This window comes from Centruroides vittatus, unplaced genomic scaffold (genome assembly GCF_030686945.1).
Source record: "Centruroides vittatus isolate TY-2023 unplaced genomic scaffold, ASM3068694v2 contig_1159, whole genome shotgun sequence".
In the NCBI taxonomy this organism is placed as follows: Eukaryota; Metazoa; Arthropoda; class Arachnida; order Scorpiones; family Buthidae; genus Centruroides; species Centruroides vittatus.
This window is the reverse complement of record NW_027120745.1, coordinates 386,570-414,061: the sequence shown is the minus strand read 5'-3', so window position 1 is coordinate 414,061 and position 27,492 is coordinate 386,570. Positions and strand designations below refer to the sequence as shown.

The 27,492-nt window shown below is 28.5% G+C and overlaps 1 protein-coding gene across 1 annotated transcript in view; it reads left to right on the top strand.

Annotated features, from left to right (window-relative positions):
• wds (WD repeat-containing protein wds) overlaps positions 1-27,492 on the top strand; it is a 67,701-nt gene that overhangs the window by 18,832 nt on the left and 21,377 nt on the right. The window contains exons 5-10 of the mRNA XM_067276371.1: positions 8,432-8,521; positions 8,593-8,682; positions 12,874-12,957; positions 20,539-20,594; positions 21,501-21,547; positions 26,870-26,945. Coding sequence (XP_067132472.1) covers positions 8,432-8,521; positions 8,593-8,682; positions 12,874-12,957; positions 20,539-20,594; positions 21,501-21,547; positions 26,870-26,945 — 443 coding nt within the window. The remainder of the gene's footprint in view (positions 1-8,431; positions 8,522-8,592; positions 8,683-12,873; positions 12,958-20,538; positions 20,595-21,500; positions 21,548-26,869; positions 26,946-27,492) is intronic.

Here is a 27,492-nt window from a genome sequence, read left to right as displayed (position 1 = left end):
TTTTTAATCCAAACTTGGTTTCCAAAAAAAAAAAAAAATGTTCTTTAGCACCAATTGCAATATCCAAATCCTGGTATTACAAATTACTTTGAGGTGAAATTTGTGAAAAGTTAGTTCCACTAGTAAAATAAAAGTGCAAGTAGAGGGTTACTCTGCTCTCATTATGTGTTTCTGTTTGAGGCATTATCAGTATTTTATTGCCATTATTTAGTTTACATTGAATTTTGTGATACAAGATTATTCTTAGTGAGTTTTAAGATTAATAAGTAATACCCATAATGAACTATAGGGTGGCCAGTTCGTGTGGTTTTTTTTGGTGAAAATAAGTCATTTTTCTTTAGAAAATAATTTTATTCAATAATATATTCACTATTTTTATTGAGTACCTTTTTGTCGTCTTTTTTTTGAGGGGGATGAAAACTGTTTCATGTACTGTTTTATGTCATTAGAAACAAAGAACTGTTTGTTTTTAAAAAATTTGAAGGGAGCGAAACAAGTGGTAATCAGAAGGGACAGGATTAGGTGAATATGGAGGCTGAGCTAATCCCATCTAAGCTCCCAACAATTTTTGCCAGGTTTACAATATGTGGGCAGTTATCACGGTGGAAGATGACACCTTTGCAATTCACCAATTCTGGATGCTTTTCCTGAATTGCTGCATTTAATTTGTCCAGCTGGTCACACTATAAGTTGGAATTGATGGTTTTGTTTTTTTGGAAGCAGTTCATAAAACAAAACACCTTTCCAGTCCCTCCAAATCGAGAGCATGACATTGCTTTGATGAAGTACAGCTTTTGAAGTGGTTTGTGGCAGTTTGCTGTGTTTCTTGATGATCTTTTGTGATTGATGTTGATGTAAATAATCCACTTTTCATCCCTCATCACTATTTGCTGCAGAAATGGATCACTTTCCTCATGTCTTTTTGAGCAAATTGCAGATGGAAATGTGAGTGGTGTGATTATCTTCACTAAGTTTGTGTGGAATCCAAACATCAGGCTTGCTGGGTGTATCCAAGTTGGTGCAGATGATTTTCCACACACTGCAGATATTTTTCAAATATTGAAATAATCATATCTCTCGCATCATATAGTGTGGATTACTGCCGACTAATTCTTTTATTTGATCACCGTCGATCTCAACTGGCTAACCTGATTGTGGTGCATCTTGAATGAAATCTTGCAAATCACTTATGGCACACACGTTCTTTCATGGCATCCTTACCATACACATTGCATTTTTCTGCAGGTTTGCACTGTGTTTTTGACTTAAAATAAAAAACATAATGTGTCAATAATGCACGTTTTTGTTCACTCATCTTTGGAATACTGACAAACACACAAAACAACTAATCATCAGGCTTTATTTTTGACAAGTGTCAGTGAAATATCAGTTGTGAAACAAATGTTTTTTCAATGTTAAAACTACTAATAATTGCTTTTCAGAGCTAACTTTAACTAGCTATCAGCAAAAAACTGTATGAATTTATTGGCCAACCCAATATTATGTAATTTATTTTGAATGTTCTGTTTTGTTTTGTAAAAATGAATTCTAATAAAATTGTGGAAAGAGACGGTAAGTAAAACTAAAATCCTTCTATTTTATGTATTGATGTTCATATCTGAATAATTGAATGGTTGGTTTTTGTACACATTAAATATTTTTAAAGATGCAAATTTCACATAATTTTAATTTCATACATAAGTACATCTATGTATGTAGACCACATATCAAAATCATTTTTAAACCTTTCTTCCAATTTATATGCATTTTTGTATAGGTTGATTTCCCAATGGGGTCAATGAAAGTTTGAAAAAGTGTCTATGAGCAAATTATGTACATATCATACAGACATATACAATAGAGTATTTTAATATTATTTAATAAATCCAGTCATTTACAAGTTTAAAAAATTCTTTCTCAAAATGTTTCAAGTATAAAAATATATAATTTTTAATAAATACACACACACACACACACACACACACACAACACACACACACACACACACACACACACACACACACACACACAGTACTGTGTACATAATGGGTCAATGCAAAAACTACTTTTCTTAAAAGCGGTCATTATAGGTCAATGATGAGGTTTTCGTAATAGTTTGTCTGTTAGGAATTAAACTTTTTTTTAAGAAGAAATTATAGCATTATTCAACAAATGAAGAAAAATTGTTAATGTTTCAATAAATTGTTATTGTTTAGCAATATTTGCTATGTTTTAATTTTTTAGTTTTTAAACCATTATCATCAGTGTATGAAAATGCATGCTTAACAGACACAACTATTTTTTGCTTGAATGGAAATGAAACTGAATTAGAAATTCTTTTATTTGAAATGAAAGTGATTTTATTGGGAATTATGTAAACCACACATTAAAGTAAATTGTTAACTGTTTGTATAAAAATCCTTATAAAATGTAAAAGCAGAATTGGTTTCTCTTATTAACCTTGTCACTGAATCATGATTCCTCTAAAACAAGTCTTGTTTTTTTGTTTAGGATAAAATAGTCATTGTTTGATCAGTACATACTTGTTCTCTGATTAGGTTTAGATCATTCACCGAAAAACCTCCACGCTTTAATTGTAATCATATTATCTCAACACTGACACCTCAATACTATCACAGCAAAAACATGTTGGTGTTGAGATTACATTGTAATATTTCAAAATCCTCAATTTTGCAATCATTATATAGTAACTGGTAGCCCGGGATGCCTCCTAGTGGGCATTCTAGCAGCAGTGGTGTTATTCTGTGGTATAAATAATAAATTCATAATACAAATAAAAATAATAATATACTAAATTTCTCATGATGTATCCTACTAAAACACAGTCAAAAACACAAACTGCATCTAAAATAGTACAGTAGAAGCAGAGTTCTTCAGGGCAATCCTTAACCCTCTCTCCCGGGGGAGGAATTTTTAAAAATCTTTTCTTAATGTGCATTCTCGTGGCATACCCTACTAAAATGCAGTCAAAAATGCAAAAATCCGCATTTATTATTATTTTAATATTGTTATGCAAAAAACTGAATTTATTGTTAATTTAAATAATAGCTAGTGGTGCCCCTAGTGGCCGTTCTAGGCATACTGTTACAGATAAACTGATATGTGATCGATGGCTTATATTATTAGATTGTAATTTTAAAGTAAAGATAATTTGCCAAGAGCTTTTAATAAATGATTGTTAAAATAATGTAATAGTAACGTTTATTTATAATTTTGAAATTGAGATGAAATTGAGTCATTTAAAATTTGACATGGCCTGCAGTATTTACAGGATTTTCTAAAATTCTTTCCATTCTTTGGGTACTAAGCAGTGTCAAGTCTGTTATCAAATTTTGGCCCAGGAATTTATATCACTGGTTGGATAACAAAAGCAGTTCAAAATCACTCTACCACTGTGATCAAATCTGGGAGGTGATGAACATTGGTCCAGTATATATATATAACATGGCAGTCTGACTCAAGTTCTAATTTAAAAATAACAGATCACAAGTTTTATAGTACACATTGTAATCAGCAGAATGTCCATTCATACAGGCCATACCAAGGCAACTTATGGTGTGAATTAGAACAAGACTTTTCTTTTTATACCGATATGTTACATTTCTTGATTGAACTAAGTTTATTTTTGATTTATTAGTTGGGTTAATTGTTGATTTTGTTGATATTGATTTTATATAAAATCAGCAATTTATATACATAATAATAATAATTTTTATATATGTGTGCATGAGCAATGTATAAATATAGATAATTTGTGTGTTTATTTCTATTACATATGATGTAACCTTATTTTTTGATTTAAAATCAAAAAATTAAACTTTAAGTTATTGTGAACAATTAAATTTAATTAAAATTAACTGTCAAAATCGTAAAATGTTAATCTTTCTTCTTATATGATTCTGATTCTTTGGGAACAAAAGTCTTACAGAAGAGTCAACCTTTAATTGCAGGCTCTTATTTATCTCAATATGTAAAACATGTACGATAAAATGTCTTTCAGAGATGGCTAAATCATACATATGTATATTAATTAATAAAAACTAGTAAAAAAGTAGGTAACCAGCCTGGATGACAATTATTTTAAAAATTCCACAAAAAATATGTGACAGTTATATATATATATGATATGGACAGATGATGATAAATCTTCCTGTCCATATGACAACTGTCCAGACTGGTTAAGTAATTTTTTACTGGATTTTATTAATTAGAAGTTTTTTTACACATTTTGTTTTGAAGGTTTTATTTCCATACAATTTTTTAAATTTATATTGAATCATTCTGCTGTTTTGTTATTTACTTAATTAATGCATCAAAGATGAATGAATAGTAACAAGAATTAAAATTATTATTAACATGTGTTATTTAAAATTATTCAATGTGCATTTTGCATGTTGATTATTTGAATAACTCAGTAAATGTGAACACAAAGATAACTTAAAATATTATTAACTGAAATTTATAAAAAACATAAATAATTTAAGTAAAATAATGAAAGAAATTTTTTGTTTCAAATTCTTTTTATGTAGTGGTAGTAATATAATAAACAATTATATTTAGTTAATAAGTAAAATTAATAAAAAAAATGGTTTAAAATTTTCATCAGAATATTCGGAAAATTAAAAAGGAAATATTTTAATAGATATCTTCCTTTACTTGAATTATGGATTTTTTTTCTTTTTTTGTATTATTTATGGAAGTGTGATGTCATAAAATGTATAATTATTTACGTTTCAATTAATATTTTAAAGTTTTTTATTGTATGTATGTGCAGGAAATTACAGTACATAAAATCTGGACTGTGCTAAAAAGCCTTTCAAATTTGATAGTGCAGATTACAGGCTGCTGTCTTGAATCTATGACAATTTTTTTACACAGTACAGTTACTCAAAAAAAATTTTTTGTCATGTTAGTAACCTCTTAATTGTACTTTTGTCACTTTTTTACAGGACAATGTGATAAATCATCTTGTTTACATGCTGAGTGGATACAGAAGACAAAGATGCTGGCAGATCTATATATAATTGTTGTTAACACTTCCATCAGTATCTTTCATTATCTCCATCAATTCTCCATAAAATATTAATGCAATGGTTTCCAAACTTTCTGTATCTCTGCCCCTCTTTTTCCAAAAAATAATTGTTGCATTCCTCAATTTTTGTAACAATTTAATTTTATAAATAATGTCCTTATAATTTATTTAATGGCTTACAAAAAATATACCTTACTAAATAAAGTAACTCATATTGTTTGCTGGGGCTCAACTCTTGTTGAGACGTTTCAGCAAGAGTGTGGATGGATTTTTAGCAGTCATACACGAGTTGTTCGGATGAGGGATGAGAATTAGGCATAACTGTTTTGCTGACTCATTTTTTCAACATTGATATGACTTTGTATTAAAAAATGATAATTTGGTAAAAGTTGTGCATCCTCCTTGCAATACTCTCTCACTCCACAGATTGGAAAACGCTGGGTTAACACATTTTCTTCCAAGTACTAGGCTCTATGGAGTTGTCTTGTCCTATAAAATGAAACTTTTGCCTGCTATATAGGCATGTGGTCAGACAATTGGTCTGTGAAGATCTTGTCCTTGTACCTCCAAGTTGTTATACAACCTGCCGAAACCACATAGAGATCAGTATGACTGCTTGAGGATACTTCTGCCTATACCATAGTTCTGTCTTCTCTGTAAGAGCCAATCCCAATTATGTTTGAAAGATGGCACCTTGTACTAAATACTACTACTATTCAAATCACTACATCTAATGTCATGTCTCAAAGCAAATTTGGACTTGTCTGTAGAATACAGTGCATCATTGATCCTCAGTTCAGTTAACTTGTTCTCTTGACAAGTTTAATCATACTATCCTGTGCTGAGAAGGATGTTCAATGTACAGGTTTGCAAGGTTGAAAAGGACATTTTATGAAACCTTCTGCATATGATTAAGGGAATGTAATCTGGCATTGTTGTAGAATGGCTAGGCACAGATATTAGTCTTTATTTGCTGTTGTAGCTTGAGATGACTCCTTGAAGGTTTGGAAACATTATAAGTCTCTGGGAAGTGATGCTAAAGCCTATGAACTATGGATGAGCTAACATTAAGCCAATTTGCTACTAGTGCTTGTGACTATTCTGCTTTGAGTCTACTAAGTGCTGTCTGCATTAAACTGTCATGTAAAAGATGTTCTATTTGAAAGTTTCTTCAAAAATGTGTGAAATCCTTCTGCAGTGTACAGAATAAGCATTACAGATTTTGTGTGTGTGGGGGTCATCACAAAGCAGTTAACTGCACATGGAAGAATCATTTACATAAATATTTACATTTGGAAATGATAAATATTATAGTGGAAATGCATTTTATGGTCTGTAACCATTCTCTTCAGAAATCCCAGGAAATTTATAAAATTATCTTTTAATTTGCAAGGCAATATAATTAACTACTTTGGATCTTTTTATTTTTATTTACAGAAATCACAGAAATTGTGAGTAGACAATTAAAAATTGTCATTTTTTTTTTTTTTTTAAAGGATTTATTAACTGTTACTCTGATTTCATTTATATGTCAACAATATTTTTTAAAATTGTAGCATATGTTTTCTGCCTGGAGTGTGTTGTACCTGAGTCGCAGAATAATAATAAATATATATATTATTTATATATTTCAAGTGCAGAAAAACAAAAGAATTGGCTAATCCAGGGTACACAAATCTGCTAATTATTATATAGTTGATTATTAACGTTACAACAAAATCTTTTCATATTCCTGAAATAGGCAACAAATATCTTGCTTTTACAATTGTCATATGGATAAATGATTTTAAATAAGATCTATTCTTACTATTCTTAAAACAAATAAAAATCAACTTAAAGAAATAAGTGGTCTAATTGCCATATTTGCTGTATTTTTAACCTTATAAGATGCACCATTGTATTGTATTCATCATATCTTTTACATTGATATATTTTTTTCCCCCCTCCTAAAAAATTTTTTTACAGTATAAGATGCATTTGGCTTATCTGAAAATTATGATGGGCCCTATAAATATTACGTACAAAAAAAGTGCATCTTACAAAGCAAAAACTATGATAATTGATATTTGAATTTTCAAATATCAATTAACACATTAAACATTTTGGAATCAGTTTAGGGTTAAAGTAATAATTTTTATCTATCTGTGCTTGTGATTTTGTCCAGTTCCAAGTCTGTACAGAGAGGGGTTAGTAAAAGAACATCATCTGGAAGTAAAACTGACAAATCAGGATTCACAAAGGAATATTAAAAAAGAGTGCAATTTTTTTAAATATCTACTTCAAATATGTTTTATTTTCAGTGAAAGCAGTAGTAATTTTTTGAATTAAACAATTATTAATAAATATAGAAACAAAAAAGAATTATCATGTGTTGAAACAATATTTTATGTATGCAATATTTTTACTATAAAAAACTTTGTATTATGAAATACACACCCTTGACTTACATGGTAGATTGGTTGTATTTAAAATTGAAATCCATATAAATATTAATCTCCATTTTACATTGAGATGAATAGCATGAGAGCTTGCTTCCTTGGTTCATTTCTTTTTATTAAAAAATTTTCCATTACTCCATTAATAACTTCTGAGATCAGCTTTTTTACCACATATGTTGATTGATAAATTTTATTAATACAAGACAGTCTATTTAATTTAACAGGTAAGTTCAATGGTTACAGTGAACACGATATAACTTTAACCTCACCCAAATATCACACAAAAACAAAGAAAATATACTGCGAGTGCAGCGTTAACAGTTTGTTGAAAGCACTAGTGAAAATAAACTTATCGTCATAAGGCAAATGAAATTTAAAAATAGAATGTACTTTTTATTTGTAATTTCATTCACCTGAAGATGAAGAACATAAGTTTATTGAAATCGTGCTAGTGAAATAAACTGTTAATGCCACACACAGTGTATATTTTTAGGTTCACTGTAACCATAAAAAAGTAACGTAATACAAAACGGAGAATCTTTTCTCGGTTGAAAGTAACAGTGATGTGATTAGGCTATGTTAATTATTATGATATTGTAATTATTAAATATTCATTGATAAAATTAAAATACTGAAGATGATTTTAAAATAATGCACTGTCATGTAAAATGAAGTGTGTATTTTTTTCACTGTTAAACCAAAACTGTATAAAATGAGGGTTGTAATCATGAACAAGTAGTTTAAGATTAAGAAAAGTTGATTTGTAAAAATATATCTTTTTAGAAATATTGAAATAATTGAAAATTTTTTTTATTGCTTAGATTAAAAAGGTTTTTCTTCAATTATTACTGAAAGATTAATTTTTAAGTTTGGTTTTATCATATTAAATAAAATTATTTAAAATGATAAATTAATATCTGAATGTTAATTTATTTTATAGGGTATATCTGATGTTGCATGGTCAAGTGATAGCAGGTTGTTGGTCAGTGCTTCAGATGACAAAACTTTAAAAATATGGGAAGTCAGTTCAGTAAGTACACTTTTAGAAGTTTGTTAAAAATAATATTTATTAAACTACAGTGTGAATTATTATTTTTATAGGCAAGATGTTTGAAAACACTGAAAGGTCATAGCAATTATGTATTTTGTTGTAACTTCAATCCTCAATCAAATCTTATTGTGTCTGGATCTGTAAGTAAACATTTTGTAAATTTTGTAACTAAATTTCTTATTTATTATTTTTGAGAAATAAAATATTATTATTTGTTTTCTATCAGGATTCATTTGGAGATACTAAAATTATCTCCAAATAAAAGTTTTTTTATACTACTTTTTTATTTCATTATTTGATACATTGTCATAAAATTATCGATATTTATCAATAACATTGTTTTGCTAAATGATATGTAAATATCTATGGATATTATCAAGACTAATACAGTTTTTTTATATAGCTCTGCACATTAAAAATGTTAATAATCTGATTTACATTTGAAGCCTGCAAATGATAGATCATAATCATTATTTTTAGGATAAAATAATCATTTGCATTGTTGAAAATTAACAGTTGTTTAGTTGTCCCAGGCAACCAAAATTTTATTTGGAGTACTAACTGTATTTGAAAAGTTGTCTGGTCTGCAACCTTATTCTTTTTCTTAATTTTTTTGTGCTTTATGCATATTTTATTACATTAAATTGGGTCTCAAACTGTTGGGCTGGATACGGCTCATTAAGGCTTAATATCCAGCCCACGATATTGATTTCTTTTATAAAAATTAATGTTTGACATCTTGTTTGAATTTTTGTTTTAATCCCCGCATCCATTTAAAAGTCATAAAGATCTGGCAACAAAAGGGCCTTCTATTAGTTTATTATTATTATTATTATTATTATTACAGTATGTTTTTGATTTACTGAATAATAATGCATATAGCTTGCGTCTGATATACATCTGTTTGACTGGTTCTGTGATATGACCCCTGCAATAAACAATAAGCACTTGTAAATATATTGCTGTTACTATCATACTATACCTTACATTAGAAAGTTTTTCCTTGAGGACTGGTGTGTTTTTATTACAAAAAATAAAATAACAATCCTTTCTAATTTAATGAAAAATTTGTTTTTTTAATTTTTTTTTCTGTTTGTGAGTTATATGTAACTCAGACAGTATTAGAATCAGTTTTTACACTTTACAGCTTGTGCAGTGTGATTCATGACATACTTATTGGTTCATAAAGATAAAGTATTTTTGTTGACTTGTCAGGCTTAAGTGTAATATAACGGAAAAATAAATAGAAAACCTAACTTTATCCACATTATAGAATTAAATCGACAGTAGAACATTGATTGTTAAATTAATAATAAACTTTGAAGACTTATATTGTCTCATATTAATTTTTACTTTCTGTAGCATTTAAATTATAAATTTGACTAAAATAAAATATTTTCTGAAACATATTACTAAATTAAAAATAAATGTTTAATATTAAACATTTTGTGGTGTTAAATTTTGTTTTCAGTCATATAAGAGAATTTTTCTCTTAAATATAATTTTTCTGAAATAGCCAAATTTTTGTTATTCATTTTGAATAAGTTGTACTGTGTTTTTAATACAGAAAAGCCATAGATTTCATAAATAGCAGCACCCATTAATCATTAAAGCAAAACTAACACCTGAATTCTTTAATTCATTATTCAGTCATTTATTCAATATTCAATTAGTCATTAGTTTTATGTACTGTACATACTTATTTTTTAATAATAATCATTTTTAGTGCATGATTATAGATGTGGTTTTTAATACTATAACCATTTAGTTTATTTGTATAATTTTTTAACATAATGTTTTTGTTTTAATGAAGTAAAATTACATTTAAAGTCTTTTTTTGACAAATTTTGGACATATCCAGTAAGGATCTAGACACTCTTTTTCTAAGTTGGCACTTATTGTAAATAAACACTTCGTAGATTGTGGAATGTTCAATATATTTTTTAAATGTGTATAAACCTAACATCTTCATTTATGATGTTTGTTTGTTATACACACCTAGTCCATTTGACAAAACTTGGCATTTATGTTCATACTTCTAACTTAGATCAATGTCGTACATTCCACCTCAAATTATCGATTGGGTTTTACATATAGATTAAATTCTGTCTATGTTTGATTGCTGTCTTTACATGTAGCACTGTCTATTGGAAAAAATTTAACAAATAACGAATTTAATTAACTAAATATAATTCTTACAAAAAGGATATATTTTCAAAAATTTATATCATATTCACTTAATTACTACGACAATGGTACAGTGCAAAATAGATGCCCCATTACTATGACAGGTAGTGCACAGCATTTGCCTGCGTAGGGTGTAGTAGTGTTTTTCCCCTGTACATCATACTTTTTCTGTTAGCAATAGTCATGCTAGTTATGTATCTAACTCTGGGGGAAAATTTTTGAATTGAAATAATGTGACTTACAATACAAATCTGAAGTTCATATACAGTTAATCTGGTCTTTCTCTCATGATTTCCACATCTGGTCTCAACTTTTATCTAACTCCATTCTCGAGATTAAGGAAGGATGGTGATGAACGGATGGATGATAGTGGGAATTGATAAGTCTACGATTTTTTCAAATTGCAGCCCAATAACTTTTCTATAAATGCAGTATTTACAAGAGCATACATCTCACGTAGTTAATACAATGTGTTGCCAAATATGAAAATTGCATAATACAGGGTTACCAGCCTGCACAAAATATGATTTAAGTGGTTTTTCAAGGGTTCAGAGTTTAAATATTTGAACTTGGAAATATTTGAACAGTAGAACTGCAATAATTTATAATCTATTGAAGCTAAGTCTATGAAATTTTCAGGAAAATTCATGTTTGATGTCTTCTAAGAACTGCCCAAATATGTTTCGAAAATGGTCCACCAGAAGGAAGTTATAGCTCGCCGAAAAATAACCAGAAGTCTGGTTATTTTTCGGTTATTTTTCTGATTATTTTTGGCTTGATATCTCGTTAAATATGGGCCTAAGACCCCAAATTCTAAAAGGTGTTTTCACATAGGTAGTGCAATATAAACTCCAAGTTAGGTTTTGGTTGATCGGTCCAGAAGGTCTGGAAAATCCAACCCGAAAAATTGTAATTTTCAAAATTGCATAATTTTACAAAAATGTATTCAAATTTTACAAACTTGACATATTCCTGATTGGGATGAAAAACGCTTTCAGAAAATATATGACACTTATAGCAAAGAACTAGAATTACAGTAAAAAGAAACTTTAAAATTGCGGGAGAAAAAATTTTCAGTTTCTAACTCTTTGAAGTACCAAAGAATCAAGTGTAGTTATATTGTAGTATTTGAAGAATCAAATACTACAATATAACTACAAAGGTTATCTTACATAAAGGTTTATCAAACAGAGTGACCAATCTAACACATTTTAAAAATTCTTTATTCCTCAGCCAAACATAATTTAAAGAATGTTTGTTTAAAATGCATTAGATTGGTCACTTTGTGTGATAAATCGTTACATAAGATAATCTTTATAGCTATATAAATCAAATATTATTATATAATAGAATGGTTAGAAATAAGAAATAAACTGGATCTTAATCTTTACTGTAATTTTTTTTGCTCGAGCAACATTGGGCCATCCGCTATTATATAAAATATAACTAATAAATCGACGAAAAGTGTATGTGAGCAATAAAAAATGCTTTATAAAAACTATTGCATTTACATAAAAAAAAATAAACTACTTTGTAATACCAAAAAAAAATGCATCTTTCAATTTATACAACTGGTTTCATTGTAGGACAACCAGAAGTCTGATTTATCTGCTGGACAATTAGCAGATATTTTTAATTTTTAACCCTGATTTGTCAATTGAACAAAATATTGAAAAGCTTCAAAAATATTAAGTTTTCTAAACATTCTTGAGAACCGTACTTCATTTAAGATCTCGTTATATCAAGGAGAATTAATGCACAAAAAACTAGAGGATGATGATCATTTTTCAGATATTTATTGCAACAAATCTGTTAGTAGTCCGAAATCCTAAAAACCTAAGATTCATTATAATAAATATCTGAAAAATGATTATCATCCTCTAGTTTTTTGTGCATTAATTCTCCTTGATGTAACAAGTCCTTAAATGAAGGTTTTTTTCTCTCCTTTTTATCTATAACATACTTAAAATAGGAAGAAGCAATCATCATAATTAACTAGAAGTCTTTGCATTAATTCACAAAAACATTTTTTTAAAGCAAATTCATTTGTTAGTCGGTTCCACTTGAATAATTTTTTAAAATTATCATGAAACAACAAACAAATTAACTACTACACAAATGTTAAATTAAAATTTTATTTTTAGTTTGATGAAAGTGTTAGAATATGGGATGTGAAGACTGGAAAATGCTTGAAAACTTTACCAGCTCATTCAGATCCTGTTTCAGCTGTATGTATTTTCTGTTAATTTCTTGAATAGTCATTTCAAATAATTATTTTAGCAATAAAAATCTTATTTTTAAAATATTTAATTATAAACATAAACTAAAATACTTTGTTTAAGTAATATTAATTTTAAAAACACTGTTAAATAGACATAAATTTAATATCAATTGTGTAATTAATTTAATAGTAGTTATTATTAAGTACTAATTTGTAGTTGTATAATTGTTTTCAAATAGGTTAATGTATTTGTAATAGGTGTTAATGTAGGAAAATATAGTTTACAATGATATTAATTATAAAATATATACAGAAAAAAAGAATAAAAAAGTATTCCTGGCATTATAGATTTCAGATGATATTTATTTTTCATCTGAGTTAAAAATTATTTTGATATTGAATTTTTTTGTTAAAACTAAAATATACAATATTGAATTATACTGATTTTATAACTAGATTATGTACTAAATGGGAAAAAACTTTAGAAACTTATCAGATATTTTAGATTGTATTGTTTGTATGGGTTGATACTTAGCAAAACTATTTTCTTGAATTGATGAAATCAGAATATACAGTAATAAAATTTTATGCATTTATTTTTCATGTATGTTTTCATAGTTAGAAATTTTTATAATAGGGAATTTCACTAACACTTATAATACATAAAGATACAAAATCATTTAATCAATCTTAGTATATAATTAAAGCCCAATTGTGCCATGTCACGAGGTCCGGTGCTAGGGGAAATTATATCACATAGGCATGATAAACATACATCAATGAACATGTGGGGAGAAGTTCAGTTGTCTCACAAATTTTTGTTTTTGGTGTAGAGTAGTGAAAACATGGGCATAGTTATTTGGAATCTGTCCAAGTTTGAAACAGGGTGCCACCACTTTGAGCCATCCAGTAGACAAGTGAGCATGCAATGGAACACCCTGGCTCACCAATGCACACATTCAAGTCAGTTCTCTGTCTGTAAGGTTATGATGACTGCATTTTTTGACATTGCATGGGCTTTAATGGTGAACTTTAAAGACCATCACATGAGCATAAATGCCAACTGCTATAATCCAACATTGGACAAGCTGCAGACCAGGCAGGCATCCTATCATGTGTGATTTTGATACACAATAATGCTTGACTGCAACATACAGTCGAGCATTGTAGTGCATCAAAATTATTAAATAAATATATAAATAAAATTTGTGATTAATTTAATATGTGCTAAAGCATCCTGCACAGCATTCAAGAAGGTTAGGAAGTTCTGCACCACCCTTCCTAGCCCACAATCTGTCACCATTTCATTGGACCTTTAAAAATGACATGGTTTAACTAATGCAGAAGTCAAGGAAGCAGTCACTGAATGGTTCATGACCAACCAATTCTATGTGGATGGTATGTGTTATTTCCCTAAGTGGGATGCATGTCTGAATGCCCATGGAGACTTCTTTAACAAACAAAAATGCATTCTGGTTTCTTCATATATTGCTCTGTTTAATTATGCCATAATGACAGACATCCTGTTTTGTTTGTTTTGATAAATTTACTTGAATGGGTTTCATTGGAATATCAATGTATTGGGCATAACAGTATTTAATATAAAATTAGAACAGTTTTAACTTATTACATATACTGTTTAATTGCTAAATGCTTCTGGTACATATCAACAATGACCATTAGATTGCACTAGTAGGGTTTAGAGTAAATCATCCCAAAAATTTTTAAATGCTCTGTAGCATCTGAATAAAATTAATTTACATAAAGAAATCTCAAAAGCCATTTTTAGTATCAAGAATGTTGCTTTTGTTTGATATGTAACACTTTTTTCTAAAGTCGTGGTCACACCATTCGATTTCCAGCCACACAAACAACTACAACCGTAACGGCTGTTCTCGTTAACTAGTAAACTCCCTTTGAAAATCGGCACGACTGAACCGTAACTAGAAACAAAAAGTTTGTTCTACTCATGCCAATTGCAAACGTGCATCCAATCAACAAACATCTATTTGCCACGTCATACAATGGCAACATTGAAAATACTGTAGTTAGAATATAATGGCGGAAAGCAAGATGATGGATAGTTTAACAGAATCAAGATTAATTGAGCTAATTCAGTCTCACGAATGCCTGGTGAGATTTTTAATTCTTCATTTTATCAAAGAAAGGATAAAAGAGCACAGGCATGGCATGAGATAAGTGACAGTCTCGGCATTGATTGTAAGTACCATTTTTAGATTTCTGGATATAAAATGTTGATTGTTTTTAGTTTGATAATGACAATATTGTTTTAAATATAGCTAAACTCACGAAAGAAGTCTAAAACAAGCTACTGTAATTTTATTATAGGATCACGTATTTCCAAGTTGTAACGCCAGGGAACATTGTGTGACCACGAGAAAATGTGCGTGACTTGCGCTTGTTGCAGTTGTGGTTGCCTGCATGGCTGGAAATCACATGGTGTGACCACTGCTTAAGGGAATCCATTTGATTCTCTATTTTTATAATGTAAATTATCAATATTGCCAATATTTTGGAACAGATTATTTTAAACAGTATTTTAAATGTAATCATAAAGATATTTGAATGCTTTTTCAAAATTTGCATCAAATTAAATCAATCAAATTTGTTATATATTTATATAAAAATAAGTGCCATTGAATTAGGGGTGAGTTACACAGTTATGTGTTGGGCCCCTCTGGCCTAGATGTTGAGTCCACGCCTTGTAACATGCCAAGGTTCCAAAAGTGTTTCACAGGTATGATGATCCATGCTTCTTCCACAATTATCCTTAATTTGTTCAGGTTTGGATGGATTACAGGCCTAATGCTGTTCATTACAGTATCCTCAGAGATTTTCAATGTTAGTTAAATCAGGGCTTTTAGATTGCTACAATGAATTTGCCAAGTCAGCAGAATTCTTCTGAAATTATGTTGTTTAGCCGACTGGCTCCTGTGCATTGAATAGTTGTCTTGTTTATAGATATTAATTTCACAGGGATGCAGGATGGACATAAATGGTTGGCTTGGAGGTCCATTTGAGAGATATATTGAGTGGTTGGTACATACCAAGGTCCCAAAAGTATCCACATGAAGACACTCCAAGGCCAACCACCTTGTCTTGTTCTGACCTGACATGCAGAATCATGGTTTTATAGGATTGGCACCACATCTGCAGTCTCCTGTCAGCACAATAAAGTTTAAATTAAGATGCATTGCTTCAGACTACTCATTGTCAATCATCAATAGTCTCAATAGTCTGATTTTAATGTTCTTTAGCTTAGCAAAGTATTGAGCTTAATGTCATGCAGTGACATGCTCATTGATCTCTGGCTCCTGAAACTGAAATAATGAAATGTACTGTACATTGCATAGACTATAAATTGATGTCTGGCTGGACTCTGCATCCAAATGGAAAGCAATTTGAGATAATGTCTGGGAACATACAATGTGAGCCAACTGCTGGAACCCAAGATAATTCAAGACTGGGTGCCTTTGCAGTTTTGTCTGATGCTTGTTTTTTGCTATCATTTGTATATTCCTGGAACACTCCTTATCATATGAGAAAATCCTAGTTCTTTAACAATTTCAGGCATCTGTGACTGCATTTAAATGTCTCTCTAAATCATTTCCTTTTCCTGTTACAGTTCAAATAACGAAACAACACTGATAATATCCATCAAATATACCGTACTAAGTGATTTAAATTTGTTGAAAATTTTTATCAGGTTGAAAAACAGTCAAACACAAATGAAAATATGAACATCACTTTAAACAAAATTGCATGATTCTTTCATTGGTGGAAAACACTGATGTTAATTTTTTTAAACTTAAGATTTAAATTATGGGTGTACTTCAAACACTGATCTCCATGCTTTAGAGAATATCTCAGCATCTCTAATTTATTGTAGTGTTCTGAATAGTAATTTTGTAAATTTTTGGTTTCTCCAGATGTTTTGAATTGGTCCCATCCCTAATTGGATGTATGAGACTGGCTTGATAAGTACTTGTAAGTTGTTTTTGGTGTAAAATGTCTCTAATGCTGTGGCTGACAAATCCTTTCGGATAGAATAACAGTACTCCTTAATTTGCATGTTAAGAGAACAGCCTATTGTTTGATGCAGACCCATTTTTCATTGACTTTGCTATCCAGTCTGTTGTCTGTAATGCACTTTCCACCAATGAAATATAATTTATTCCATTTTGTTTAAGGTGATGTTTGAATTCTCATGTATGTTTGACTGCTTAAATTGGTCTGAAATCTGAATAAATAATTGCATCCATTTTTGATGATTGTTTTATTTTGTTTTAACAAATATATTCTGGATGAATATATTTTGCCATCTGTCAGTCCAGATTTTAATTTTCTCTTGAAAGATAGGTTTAAAAAGTCAATCATTTAGATTATGGAAAACAAAGTTATAAATGTGGAGAATAAGTAACAATTGATATCTTTAATGCCTTTTTCACTATCTAGGAATATAATTAAACATAAGTGGGATTAACCATCTTAATTTAATTTTCTAATAGGAAATATTTCATTTGATTATATAACAAATTTGTAACATATTTTTAAGATATAGATGTAATTTAGTAAAAATACATAGCAAATATCCATATATTACATTATTTTTAGTTAGTTTGTTATGTATTCAATAAAATTTAAGAACATGGTGTAGTAGTATCCTTGTATGCATCACAAAAAAATCTGTTTGCATATTTTGAAAAAACATTTTCCTTTCCATTAATATTGCATGTTTTTATTATTTCAATAAAATGTTAGAAAAATTTTCTTACTGTGCTTAATGGTATGAAAATTTTGTTTTGACTGAACGTCGAACCACAGTTAACTTTATAAATAATTTTTTACTATGGTTAATTCTTGTTTTCATATACAGTAGAACCCTGATTATCTGAGGTAATGTGAACTTGATGCCACTATGGAGATAACTGAAAACCTGGATAAAACAAATGGCTAGACATTTCCAATTAAAATTATGAATATAAGATTTATATGCTGCATTTTTAAGCTTCTTTTCATTCTTTAGTGAATTTAATTATTTATAAGAATAATTTTTTTTTTTACATTTATAATATTCCTAATACATTTTTGTTCTTAAAACTATTGTATTATTGTAATTTTGTTAACCATTTTAATATTGTTTTTGACTATTAACACAACTTGATTCTTATGTATATTGTTACTAATTTATGTAACTTAATATCGTAGGCTATATTATACATTTCAGACTATTAATAATTTATCTAATAACTACATGTATAATGATCAAAGATATTATATTAATATTACACAGTTGTGAAATAACAATTCAATGGAAATAATTGGGAAAGATCATATAATTTTCTTTTTATTATATTAACATTTTGATTGAAAAAATTAAAGTAAATAACCTGTGTGAAAACTCAAAGGAAACACAATTATATAAATAATTATTTTCCTCTCATATTCTTGATTTATATTATAATTTACTTAAAAACGTTAACTATTGCAACAGTCGAATTTTGTTAAGATATTGATATAATAGGAAAAAATTAGGTTGTCATTATTTCAAAATAGTGATATCTAAAAATGAAAAGTAATTTAATTATTAGATGCAATGGTAAGATACAGGGTTAATAGGAATATTGTAAAAGCTGAATAAGTAAGAAACAGTCTTTTGAAAACATCAGTATCCAGTTATTATACAAGATATGTTAATTTTGATGACATCAAATGAGATTGTATAATGCATAGAATTTGTGAAAGAATGTATAATTTTATAAATTGTATATTAAAAATAAAATAAATTAAAATTAAAAAATTATGTAGTAATTGATGTGGTGATAGGATTTTTATGTAAGTTATAGTTTGACCAGTAAAGGCCAATTGAAGAGAGCTTTAAATGATAATCAAAATGCATATTAGTATAATAGTCAGATATGTGTTAGTTATTTGAGACCATTAATAATTTAATGTGCAAAGTACCATATAATATACATAATAACTGCAATAATATAATTTGTCATTTTAGTATGAATGGTTTCTCACATTGAAGTTAAATGATAAAATATAGCAGAAACAAATCATTATGTATCAAATTATTGTTGTTTTACACTGTAATTTGTAAATATTCATTTTACAGGTTTGCCTCAGATAAGACAGAACCTTATGTAATTGGGGTCCTACTGTAGCTAAAATAATTTTACTGTGAATAAGAAAGAACGCTGTCGGATCAAGCGGTATTATTAACTTAAGATACAGATACAGAAACAGTAAAGAAAATAGAACAAATATTAATACTACAATAAGATGAACTATTCGTTAGATAGTCTTGAACGGTTTATAAATATAAATGAATTCAATTTTTTTTTTTATAACTATAGCAATGTGAAAATGTGAGCTTCTATTATGATTTCATGAGATCTGGAATAAAATAGATATTTGACAAATTGTTGTTTTAACATTCTAATGAAAATTGCTACTAGAAATTTTCAAAACTAGAAGGAAGAAAAATGTGTTGATAAATTTCTTTAAACTACATTTATTTGTTTTTTAGAATTGAATTAGTAGATTATCTATTAACTGTCATGGAGAAATAATATAATTTATTAGTATGATAGTGTATATACTTGTATATAATGCATTAATAGATTATAAATTGATGATGATTCAAATGAGATTTTTGTTTTATGTAAGTTTAAATATGAATAATTTATATTTATCTAATTTAAATTATCTATTTATACTCAGTTTTATTTATTAGCGAAAATGATAATTAAAAATTCTTGGTTTACATGTATAGTAATGTGTATAAAATTTTTAACAGATATCACATAAATATTTTCTTATAATTATGAATCTGTGATTTAAAGAACTAAATTTAGTTCAAACATTATTCATTAGTTGATTTACTATTATAATCCCTTTTATTAATCATTTAAAAATTACAGAGAAACTTAATTTTTTTGTTTTGGCAGCTAAATTATGCATTTAATATTCAACTGTGATTTATGAAATTAAAAACCAAGATATGATTATTTTACTAAAAAGGATATTTTTAGATGAAATTTTTTAAATTATCATTTGATTTGGTTTCATCAATTGTCAGTAATATTATTTTATCTATCCCACATTTGATAAAATTTCATCCAATTTTGAGGATCAAATTCCTATATATTTTGTTATTTAGGAGTGAAAGTTTATCTGGTTATTTGGGCATGACAAATGCCAGTGTGGCCCATATTTTTAAAGGGCTGGATACAGTTTTCAAACATAAGGTGAGAGCCAGTTTTGTTTAAGAAAAGTATTGGCATATTGTAGAAAAAGTATTTTGCAGGCCAGCAATGATTGGCTGAAGGTTAGGTCTGGCCCGGGCTTTGAGTTGGACCACACTGATGTATACAAGAAATTGATCATTATAATCTTTTAAAAAAATATATTATATAGAATCGTCAATCAGGTACTGATATTAATATTCTCTTTTAATATTTTGTTATCCTCCATAAAATGTTCTCCCCCATTGACTCCTATCAGTAGTGTAATTTTGATTATTTTATGTATGCTAAAGATTTCATGTAATTCATTGTAGGTACATTTTAATAGAGATGGATCCCTCATTGTTTCAAGTAGCTATGATGGTTTATGGTAAGTTCATGATTTTTTAATATTTTATTTCCTAGTTTGCTTTCAGATTTATATGAAAACTTTTCTCCAAAATTAAGTCCTGATCAGATGAGTCGACACATGCATAAATTTTATTTATATCTATCAAGTGTATTCTTTAACGTGTATAATTTTACGAAGAGTATATCTATGAAATCGTATGAAATTATTTATACTTCGAACATTTCATTTATATACTATTGATGCAAACAATTTTTTATGTAATTTTACAAGTTTTAAAAAATTCTTTTTGCCATATGTTATAAAATTTTTATAAGAACAATAGAAACACATGGATATTGATATGATCACACTTTAACATCTGTAATAAATAAGTGGAACATTTGAAAATTTTTCATTAATTTAAAAACCTTATCCACTAATTTATTATCATTGCACAATAGAGATGCTTCAGAAATACTCACGTCGGACTTTCTCAATATACAGTCTCTAATTTATTAAATCGTAATGTCTTGGAAATCTTTTTATAGTAATTAAAGACCCACAATTGAGGGCAGTTAGGTGGTAAGGGATAGAGCTCGATGTATCTGGGACATGAATTTGCTTGCCTGGATTCAATTGCAGGTCTCGCAGAACAGTAGGCTAATGTCTTAAGCACCTTAACCGTTTGGTCTTTGATATCGTGACATTATATCAGCAAAATATAAATCAGTGTAAAGACAATTTCCTGAATATAATTATCTTGGCATTCAAATTAAACTAAGATAAGATTAAAAAATTTAAGATAAAAATTGACAATTGTCTACTGAACTTTATCTTTTTTATTTACCGAATATAACAATTTTTATTAATGCAAATTTAATCATTTTATTGAATTAAATGAAAATTAATGTAATTGACGATACTGAAAAAATATTTTATTTTTAGCCGTATATGGGATACTGCTTCAGGACAATGTCTGAAAACACTGATAGGTAAGTTTAAATTTTGAAATAAATAAGAAATAATTTCTCATTTTTATTGTTTTAATATAAATATATTAAATATTGAATAAACTAGTTTATAAGAACATAGCCAATATTATATAAATTTATTATTTTGCATAATATAAAATTATAAAATTCAGTTCACAGTACAAAGGCAAATGGAAAAATAATTTTTTGACAAAAATGATTGATTTGAGATTGAGTTTTCATTATATTTTGCAAACAGTTCAATAGTGACTATTTTAATTAAACTGAAACCGTGTTTTGAAATTTCATATTAGAAAATGTGCTTTCAGAATAGACTTGAAGAATATATATTATAATCATGCATATTTGACAGAACTTAAAAAAAAATTGAATTTCTATAAGTGCTGATGGCATTAAAATAAAATTAGGAGTAAATTAAAATAAGCATTTTTAATTCACTTAATCTTCATTTAGCTATTATATATATCTTATATATAAAATTCTCGTGTCACAATGTTAGTTACCTTACTACCTCCGAAACGGCTTTACCGATTTTTACCAAATTTTATATGCATATTCAGTAGGTCTGAGAATCGGCTACTATCTATTTTTCATACCCCTAAGTGATAAGGGTTGTTGACCCTTAACCTTTTTTTTAATTTTTGGACAAAATTTTTTGTTTTTATTTTTCTATAATGTGGCATTAAAAAATACATACAACCCTAAATTTTTACCCTTTTATCACCAACCCCTATTTTTTAATAGCCATTTTAGTAATTTAATCATTTTTCATTCCGCTCGATAACTGATCAATTATCATCTTTTTTGTATTCAGTTTCCGATTAGATTGGCATTTGCAATGACTATCAACAAATCCCAAGGCCAAACGATGTCTATTTGTGGCTTAGATTTGAGCACGCCATGTTTTTCACACGGACAATTATACGTGGCATGCTCTCGAGTGGGTAAACCATCCAGTTTGTTTGTGTTAGCTAAAGATGAGCTAACAAAAAATATTGTTCACGCTATAGCATTAAGAAATTGATATTGTTTGTTAGTGTTGCTGTCGTAATTAATTAATGATATATAATTTTAAAAAATAAATTATAATAACTTAAAAATAATAATGTTTGGCATTTGTTATTTTTATATTCCCTCATCGTTCACAACGCTCCATGCCTATTTCACGCATATACCACATCCTTACACACTTACAATAAGTTAGTTATTTTTTGTCTACACTAGAAATTACCTAGAAATAATTTATATGGCAAAACAACGTTTGCCGGGTCAGCTAGTATATATATATATATATATAGTTGTTAACTTGTTAGAAGGAAATTATTCTTTTGTTTGATGTTACAGTTTCTTTACAGTTTCTTAAATTTACAGAAGTAGCTTAAAAATAGTAAAATTCTCTAAGGTGAGACAGGGGTCCCAAAAATGAGATTCCGCAAGAAAAGTATAATAGAAAATTTTAATATAATTTTAAAAACAATTTATATATTACTTTTCCAGCTGTTATATATAACAGAAGGAAAGTATGGCAGTTGGTCAAAAAATGACCCCCTCCCTAGATTTTTACATTTTCTGACTTGGGATCTTAACATAGAGAAATGCAAAGAAAAAATTTTGGTAATTTGTGTGTTGGGGGAGCACAATTTCATTCACCCTCTTTAAAGCCAAATAACTCCTGTGATTTTTGTCAAAAATTTCTGAAATTTTGGGGGGAGGTTTGTTTGTTAAAGGGATTGATGCTGTTAAATTTTGATTATCTCCTCACCTCTCGACCTTTAAAGGGGGTCATGTGTATCTCCAATAGGGCGTGATTTTACTCTAGCATTTACAATTTTTTTTATAAACCCATCCCTACTCACAAAATTGAGCTTTTTGCCATTTTATAATAGCAAAAATAGGAGTATTTTATTTTGACATTAATGTTTGATTATCATAATTGTTCTGAAGTAATTTTTGTAAGTAAATTCTGAAGTTCTTGACATGAAATATAAATTTTAGGTAAAATCATGGAGATCTGACCAGTCTGGATGTCAGACATACATGTGATATTTGTATTGTGACACTTCAAAATAACTTAGAATTTCATCTGATAAAGATTTGTCGGTATTAACTCTTAAAACATGAAGTCGGACTAAATCGGCTTAATCGGTTCGAGATGAAGTCGGCCGTACAAAAAGTTGTTTTACTGGTTTCGTTTTACAAATTGTTTACATTTTGTCTACTCCCTTCCTGCTTGGTTGAGTTCATTTTCATTTAAGGGTGAAATCGAATGTCAGTTGGTTATGTTTATAAAATCTTTGTTGTTTTGTATATATTTTATATAGATTAAATAATAATGTATTGAATGAAATGCTATTTACACTTTTTTTTACTTTTTTTGTTTATCATTTTTATATTAATCTTATTTTTTTAATATATTATTTATCGTTATAATGCAAATTACCTTATATCATTAATTATGTTATATTCATTTTTGCATATATTTTAATGTTTTTTACGATATTTTTAAATTATATATGAAATGTTTTATTGAAACTTATCGTATTTAATGAAAGGATTTTTTAATTTTTTAAATTAATAACGTCTTTTATAAATTTATTATTAAGTAATCAAAAAAGTAAATTTTCAATAATAAATATTATTTATTAATTATGTTCGAATTATATATATAAAAGTTAGCAATTTTTAAGTTTGTATTTAAAAAAATCACATTAATAGCTATAAAAAACATCAATATAATTGTATTTAAAATGCAACATAAAAATATATAAAGCAAAGAATGAGCATTTCTCATTATATACAAAAGATAACATAATTTTTTTTTAAATTAACATAATTTTAAATGACATTAAAATAGCAACAAAGTATCACAAAACTTTACAAATGGCAACCTCCTCAATAATATATTTGAACTGTTCCACGACTGGGAAGAAACTAAACCATATGTCCCCACTAAAGTATATTCTTAGAGTAAAAACTATTCAGTCTACAATTACATAGTAAAAACAAAAATTTTAGTGCTTAAAGAGTTAAGATGGGCTTATTTGAAGATATGAACATCTTTTGTAAATCATTACACGTTTAAAAATTATTAAAATTAAGGAAGTAACAACTATATCTATTTGAAATTTACAAATTATTGTCTTAGTTTGAAGTTGGTTACCTGATATGTTTTGTAATCAAAGAAGATTGTTTTGTTTATGTTAGAGTTCATAGCAAAGACTTGTTTCAACTTGTAGTGGTTTGTAGAATGAATTTTTTTCTGCATGCCATAACACACAGATATGAATCAATCAGTTGGTGCATTTTAATTTGGTATGTTTCTGAGACTTTAAATTCTTTTAAAATGTTGGTTGAACCTAGCATAATTTGGGCTTCTTTGCTTTACAAATTTAAACTTTGTTCAAAGACAGCAGAAGTATCCTATAAGATGCATTTGGAAAAGGTATCAGAATATACTGCACAGAAGCACCACATTCAGGTAGACTTCATTATTGATAATGAAAAATTACATGCTGCTGTTAAAAATAATTTTACATTGACATGTCAAGAACTTTCAAAAATGTTTAATGTAAATTGATGGAATAATTCATCTGCACTTGCAACAACTAGAAAAATCGTGGAAACTAAGCTAAGCAAATGGGTTCAGTAATCATTATCAGATGATGATATACTTCAAATATTATCAGTTTGTTCTTCACTTCTTTCTTGTCATAAAAACAAGCTGTTTTTGAATTACTTGCTCACTTGTAACAAAAAAAAGTGTATCATGTACTCTAATAGGAAGCAAACTCATCATTGGTTGTTATCAAATGGTTCAGTACTGCACACTTCAAATACACTGCTTCATCCCCACTTGCTTTGTGTGTGGTAGACTGTGGCCAGTATTGTCCACATGAGATTTTGCTATGGGCCAAACAATTACAGCCAAGATCTACATGATGCAACTTAACCTTGTGCAGGATGTGTTATTTCAGAAACAACCAAGACCAATTAATCAGAAGTGCTTTTTTTATAGGACATCACAAGTTCTCATATTACAAAACTTACCCATGAAAAGATTTGTGCATTAGGATGGGAGATACTTCATCTTCCATATTCTCCTGACATTTTGTCAAGTGATTATTACTTTTATTTGTTATACAATCACAAATGAAACAGTTCTACAATAAAATACAGCGGTGCCTCATATAATGTACTTAATCCGTTCCAGGTGCACGTCCGTAAAGTGAAACTGCCATTATATGAAACGCATTTTCCCATAGAAATACATATTAAAACATCTAATTCGTTCCGCAGCATAAGATAACCATACTGTATTATAAAAAAAAATGAACAAGGGGTGCGTTCTTTTATTCCACCGCGTAACGACATTTGTTTAAAAATTCCTGCGGAGCGCGTTCCTAAATTCTGGTGGGAGTGCGCGCCGTCGAACGGCAAAAACGGCCGCTTGTAGCAGCAGTTTACGGTGGAAAGCAACACGGCGTCTTCCGTGGCTCAGATAGTTTCGTTTCCGGGTCCATTATGTGGTTTTATGAATGAGAATTTAGAAATTGTGAAAGCGCGAGTTAGTGCACGCGGTGATGTAAGTGTCTTTACGAATTTTTTTTCGAGGCTATTTTGAATGCTCTTTCAACAAATAATCCATTTTATGGTTAAATTTTACAATTGGGACCCTTCTTTTGCCTTTTAAAGCTCTTATTTTAGAATAACAGATTCCTCCATCACGATACTATCGATAGTGCGGGCGCCGCCATCTTTCTTTCTTTCACCGTCGTTCCTAAATGCCTACAAACAGCAGCGCACTCCCATAGTAGCGGAGACGCAGAACGACCGCTATTAAAGAACGCACCCATGGAGCAGTCACCAATTATGCCGGGAAGTCCGTTGTTCGCAGCCAGTCCGTTGCTCAAGTCACGTAATGGCCAAACAGAAAGTCTGTTGTTCACGGCGTACGTTATACGAGGCACCACTGTATATTGAAGTAGAGGTTGCTAAGTTTTTATTTCTAAAGACAAAATGTTTTATAAAGAAATATTTACAAACCTGTATCTCATTGGGAAGAGTTGTGAATTGTGAAGATATTTATTTTATTGAATAAAACACATGAAAATTTCTGAAGTTGTGTTTTTTTTTATTTTATTAAAACACTGAACAACTTTTTGGTTATTTGATAAAATTTTATTTTGCTAATATAATTAAAATATAACAATTAAGTTCATAATTTTAAATAATTTTGGAATTTACATTTATTTAATATGGAATAATCAATTATTATTATTGGAGATAAATTATTGACTGCCTAAATAATTTTCTTTTATTTAGATGATGATAATCCTCCTGTATCTTTTGTGAAGTTTTCACCAAATGGAAAATATATCTTGGCTGCAACTTTAGATAAGTAAGTAAATTTTTCACCTTGTTCATCTAGATATCATTTTAGTGTATAAGTATTCTGTTAATTTAGTAAATGTTCCATTATATATATATATATAAATGATAGTTGTTTATTTCTGTTGTTAAATTAATATGCATTTGAGACAATTTATGATGCTGATAGATTGAAAAAAGTATATTAATATCACACAAGCTATAAAGATGATTTGGATGATATTTGAAAATGATTTGGATGTGTTGATCAAATATACAATTGATTGATGTAACAATTTCACTCATACACACACTTGTATATTATAAACAAAATTTTACATATAATGCAAAAATGTTCCTCATTCTTTCAGATCATTTGAACTCCAGAATGTGTTAATCTTGCAAAAATTTATCAAATATGATTTTTACATTTTTATCTCCTATAATGAAAGTATTTGGTAGAATTTGTGGATTTGCTTTGTTTCATGATTTTTAAATTGGATTGCAAATAGGCATTATATAAAATACAAGATGATCATAATGAAAGAGTAGGTGTTCAGTCTGTAGAAAGAACCATT